Here is a 4,990-nt window from a genome sequence, read left to right as displayed (position 1 = left end):
GAAATTAGTATCCATTATAATGTGTCAGTTGTACGAATAATTTTTTCACATTTACAAAGACAAATGAATATAACCATTTATCAATGAGAATTTGTTATCCGGTGGGTAAGGTTATGGATAATACCCAAATTTTCTTTGAGTTTTAGTAGTGTTTATTTTATTTTTTTTGAAACATGTAGTGTTTAATTTCCTTTGCTAAATTCTTTTAAGCATGTTTGCTGTTTATTTCTTACGGAGAGGAGGTAGTTCAGCATGTTAAATGGAAGCAAAGTAGAAAGCCAAAGTAGCAAAACTATCTGTTGGACAAGGACGCCAAAAGAACGAAACGAAGATCATTCCACGGAGAAAAATGAAAACCACAGAAGGAAATGGACATGACATGTCTGTCCCCATACCCCTAGAAGTTTCAACACACGCAAATGGCCAGACTATCTTTTTCCATTTTTGTTAGAGAAAATAGGCAAAATTTGTCGAGTCAATTCCAAGTTACAAGGAACAAACTATATTATGTGCAAACAGCCCACATTATGCTCTTTGTGCAACCTAACTCCTTGAGGAGTCAACTTCCTCAGACTAGTGCTCAGTTCACAACTTCACATCTACTGCAAGGAAACTGAGTAGCTAGCTGCCATTTTTCTCATCACCATGGTCCTCCGTTTACACGTCCAGATGAGCCCTTCATCTTGCTCCATGAAAGCAAAGCAACGACTAGTATCACTCAGTATAGATCACCGTTGTCTTCCCTTTTCTTATCCGGTCATCTACAACTGAGAATATAAACATAACAGAAAAAAGATAAATTCGATGACCAATACATCCCTTATAAAACGAGGAGCCAGTATTTCTTCCACAATCTGAGCATAACGCAAATGGTACGAAGAACAGCCCTCATCACCAGTGAAAGTAGATTTAAACTTCTGATTTCTGGCAAAAATCTGCATCACTCGACTCCATATGTCATACAGAACACAAAACCGGCTGCAAATTGATAATTGATTCACCAAATCCATGCCCCTGATGGTCAAATAATAAGGTAAATCAAACAACCATTACATATCTTTCTCCAATGCAGCACAACGAATCAAGGAAACTATCAAACAACCATTGCATATCTTCCTCCACTGCAGAATAATGAATCAAGGAAACTATCCGAACCAGAAAAACAAGCACGGTACAATGTTTGAATAAGGCTCCTATCCATAAATATATCTTCAGTGAACATGACACATCTAAATCAGATAAACTTGGTTTCTGCAGGGAAGGTTGAGTCAATACACATTTTTTCCCATAATTTGGAACTCAGAAAGAATGTATACATGAGAAGACTCCAATGCAGAGTGAGAAAACTTAGAAGGTTCAGGCTGAGAAACATTACAAATCAAATTCACATCTAACTCCTTCCAATGACGTGACATACATAATTCACATCTCGCACTCGTAGGTTCAAGATGAGAAACAATTTAGGAACTGGAAACTACGATGTAGAATAACTTAACTTTGAAGGAAGCAATAAAACTTGGTATGAAACATGTATTTTCCATTGTACCAGGATCAACACATATATCTTCCTGTGTTTTCATGGCCAGGCTAATTTCTGACAGTATACTTAGCTGCTAGCTTCCTACTTCAATGGTATCTGTTCTCCTAAATATATTCAAAATGAACCTCTTTGCAGGCATGCAGCAGATGTAGCTAGGTCCAGTTTCCGAAGCAAATTACAAGGAGACAATTTTCTAAATACTACCAGAAAACCAAAAAGGAAAAAGTGATGCATATTCTACAATAAGCATAAAGAAGTAAGATATAACAAAAATCAGAATTTCTAGCAGTTAATCTTAGTCCTAGCATTGCAGAAGTCAACACACAACATTGATAAATGTACCATAGAGAGATCAATCTATCAAGATGTCAAGAGCTAAGATTGGATATATTCAAAGAGAGAAATCTAGATATTGTGATTGTAATTCCTATCATTGGTATACAATCACATGGACAAACTTTGCAACTAGATATCATCACAACAAGGGAAATTAAGTAATTGTCATTATAATCCTTCCATGATTTCTACATTGTTAAACAGTCAGAAGGTCAAAGTTAGCGGAGGAAAAATAATGGCTAGTAGCTGAAGACACAAATCCTAAAATGGTTTCTCTTGCTTTAAATTATAAGCCGTGTAAACAAGCTAAAGAACAAAAAAATCAACATAGAAAGAAAGAAACATGGAGAAAATTTCAAGCAACAATAACCCATTTACAGAGCAAACACAAGGAGGCCAATCGGAGCAGCCACCTATCCTCCAATCCATTTGCAGTTCATATAGATTTGTCTTTGATTCATATACTGCTGCCCATTCACCAAAGAATCGCAATTCAATAAAGCCCCACTCTTATGTGCTCAATCGAAGAATTTCCAATCCAATAGTAGCTCCAACTACAATGCGCTCAGTGAAACAAAAGAATTTGTGCGAAATCTGTTGCCAAAATATTCAAGAACAAGTCTCATATCTATCCTAGACTTTTAGAAGCTGCCTTCTCTTGAAAACCAAGAACCCAATAACACCAATCTGAAGAATGGCAGCTATACCGACAAACAACTGTCCAATCTTCTTCCCCTTATTGTAATTGTGCCCTCGATGGGCTGGCGGAGGATGTCCAAGTCCAGCATTTATAGGCTTCTGCCTCTTATGAGGTGGGGGCGGGCTCGGAGATTTTGGCCGGGATGGCGAGTTCAGAGATTCTGGGGGAGGCGTTGTGTTTGTAGATTCTGGTGGAGGCGAGGTCAGAGATTCTGGAGGTGGCGGGGACAGAGATTCGGGAGGTGGCGGGGACAGAGATTTGGGAGGTGGCGGTGACAGGGATGCCGGGGGAGGTGGTAATGGAGGTGGTGGAGATGGTGGCGAGGGAGGTTGCGAGAGGGCATCCCCAACATTTTGAGATTGAGTCTCGACAAGAAGAGCACAAAGGCTAATAGCAAACCCCAAAACCACAAAGACTAAGCTTGAAAATGGCGGTTCCATCAAAACAACGGCCACAGGATTTGCACTCTCAAGGCAAATTAGGCCTTGGATTAGGGTTTCCAGAGAACTCTCGCATCTGGGTCTAATCCAAAATTCCGAGGCTCTGAATTCAAAGAACAAAAGACAGGGAATACCTTAGGGTTTCTGAATCTGAGCAGTTTCCGGATCAGTTCCTCTGCGATTTTCCCTTCCTTTCACAATTCGACCAAAAGGGTCAAATGGGTCCGGCCCCAAACGCTCGATTTCTTCCGCCTGGGGCCTGCCTCAGAAATCTAGGTTCCTGACAGATTTGGTCCCCAGGGGTCTAGGGTTTTTGGGATGAACTCAATTGACCTTGTTCCAGTCCGGATCGTTGCGATTTAACCTTCAGGAGAATCAAAACAAATTGGTCAAATGGTGGATTGGTCAGAAATGCTCGATTCCAAGTTCAAATTCGTTGCAAAAGGGGAAATCATTTGGGCAAAGGAATCGTGGGTGTTTGGGATTTTGCTCGAGAATTAGAAGAATGAGTCAAATGGATAGTTGGAACGTATAATGGGGGAAGAGTTGGTTCTTTTTCTGTGTGATCTTCGCCACCTTCTCAGAAACAGAGACGGATAGCGAGAAGACAGCGAAGGCAGGGGGTAGAGAGAGAGAGAGAGAGTCTACGCGGGCTTCAACGGTTAGGCTAATTTTGGTGAATGATTGCCTAGGAAGAATCTTTAAGCTGTTTCTCAACACGAGAGAGAGACAGAGAGGGAGAGAGAGTGTGTGTGTGAGTGCAGCGTTGTGACTTGACAAATGGTGTGCTGTCCTGGTGAGAAAACAAATTTAAAACGAGGAGGATTCCCTATTCTTCTATTTTATTCTTTTTTATTCTTTTTTTTATATATTGTTTTTTATTTTATTATTTTTATAAAAAAAATCAATATAAGATATTGACGTGGTTTAACCATAACCGTTCAAATAGGAGGGCATAGAGGGGTAGAAAGATTAGGAAGGTAGAGAATCCTCCTCCAATTTAGAGAGGCCTATGCATTACTTTCTCTCAGGGCTTTGATGGTGTTGTTTATCATCTTATTTATTATTGTTAAACAATTTTAAATTTTAAATTTGTATAGGGAATAAACATAAATTTCAATTTTTAAACTCATACAATAGTAATAAGTAAGGTGATTAGTATTACTCCCACAATAAATTTGTAGACGCTAGCCAAGCATTATGAACGCCCTCTTTGTTACACTTTCTTAAGAGGAACAATACTAAGACTATGTATTAAGATGAATGAGACTAGTTATGACTCGTCTAGATTCTAGTGTTGTTATTTAATCTCAAATTTTAACTCAGTACTAATTAGGATTATTATCGCTTTTCCACTGACCCCAGCCTCACCACAACCTAAAATTACATAATTTGATTTATGAACCATTTGAATTAATCCAACACGAGCCTTATGTTGGACCTTGGGTCTAGAGAGTGTAGTTGATTTAGTTAAGCGTTCAATCCAATTAAACAGTTATTTCCTATTGGATGTTGGACCAACTATTCCAATTTGCATGCATACAAACAATAAATGAATGCTTGAAATAAAGAGAAGGGCTTATGCCCTTTTACATCACATTTGAACTAATTAATTATTTCAAATCTAATTAACACTTCTAATTCATTCGACTAATCACATTGCTCAATTATCGTAGGCCTTTAGTTAATAATCACTCATTTTCATAATTAATCACATTAACTAAGAAAACAACTTAAATAGTTGGTTCTTGAATCCACAGAATTGATTTAAATAGAGCTAAATGAAATGAAAACCAAACTCTTATTAAAGAGATAAAACTATTTTGTGCTCTAGATGATTTGGGCTTAAATACAATAACCTCAACTATTGGGCTATTATGCAAAACGCAAACTTTTGGGGCCACTTTGTAAGAACATAAGAGTCCACAATTTCATGTAATTACAAATGGAAATTTCAACAATTACAAAAACTTC

At 38.1% G+C, this 4,990-nt stretch overlaps 1 protein-coding gene across 3 annotated transcripts; it reads right to left on the bottom strand.

The window, feature by feature from the left end:
• Positions 1-318: 318 nt before the first annotated feature.
• Positions 319-3,670, bottom strand: LOC103939243 (proline-rich receptor-like protein kinase PERK8). 3 transcript variants are annotated; one of them, XR_007250692.1, is made up of 2 exons: positions 3,151-3,670; positions 319-1,014 (listed from the first exon to the last, which is right to left on the bottom strand). XR_007250692.1 is itself a non-coding variant. In XM_048563919.1 (2 exons), exon 1 carries the CDS (start codon positions 3,014-3,016, stop codon positions 2,510-2,512), a length of 507 nt encoding a protein of 168 aa, XP_048419876.1. In that variant the 5' UTR covers positions 3,017-3,119; the 3' UTR covers positions 319-1,014; positions 2,255-2,509. The 3 variants fall into 3 exon arrangements, 2 of the variants coding, with proteins under 2 accessions (XP_048419876.1, XP_048419877.1); XM_048563919.1 differs by lacking the exon at positions 3,151-3,670 and adding an exon at positions 2,255-3,119; XM_048563920.1 differs by lacking the exon at positions 3,151-3,670 and adding an exon at positions 2,290-3,119.
• Positions 3,671-4,990: the final 1,320 nt, after the last annotated feature.

This window comes from the organism of the source record quoted next, unplaced genomic scaffold (assembly GCF_019419815.1).
Source record: "Pyrus x bretschneideri cultivar Hongxiangsu unplaced genomic scaffold, Pyrus_bretschneideri_v1 Contig37, whole genome shotgun sequence".
In the NCBI taxonomy this organism is placed as follows: Eukaryota; Viridiplantae; Streptophyta; class Magnoliopsida; order Rosales; family Rosaceae; genus Pyrus; species Pyrus x bretschneideri.
Note: the sequence above shows the minus strand (reverse complement) of the source record. Positions and strands in the feature narration are given on the sequence as shown.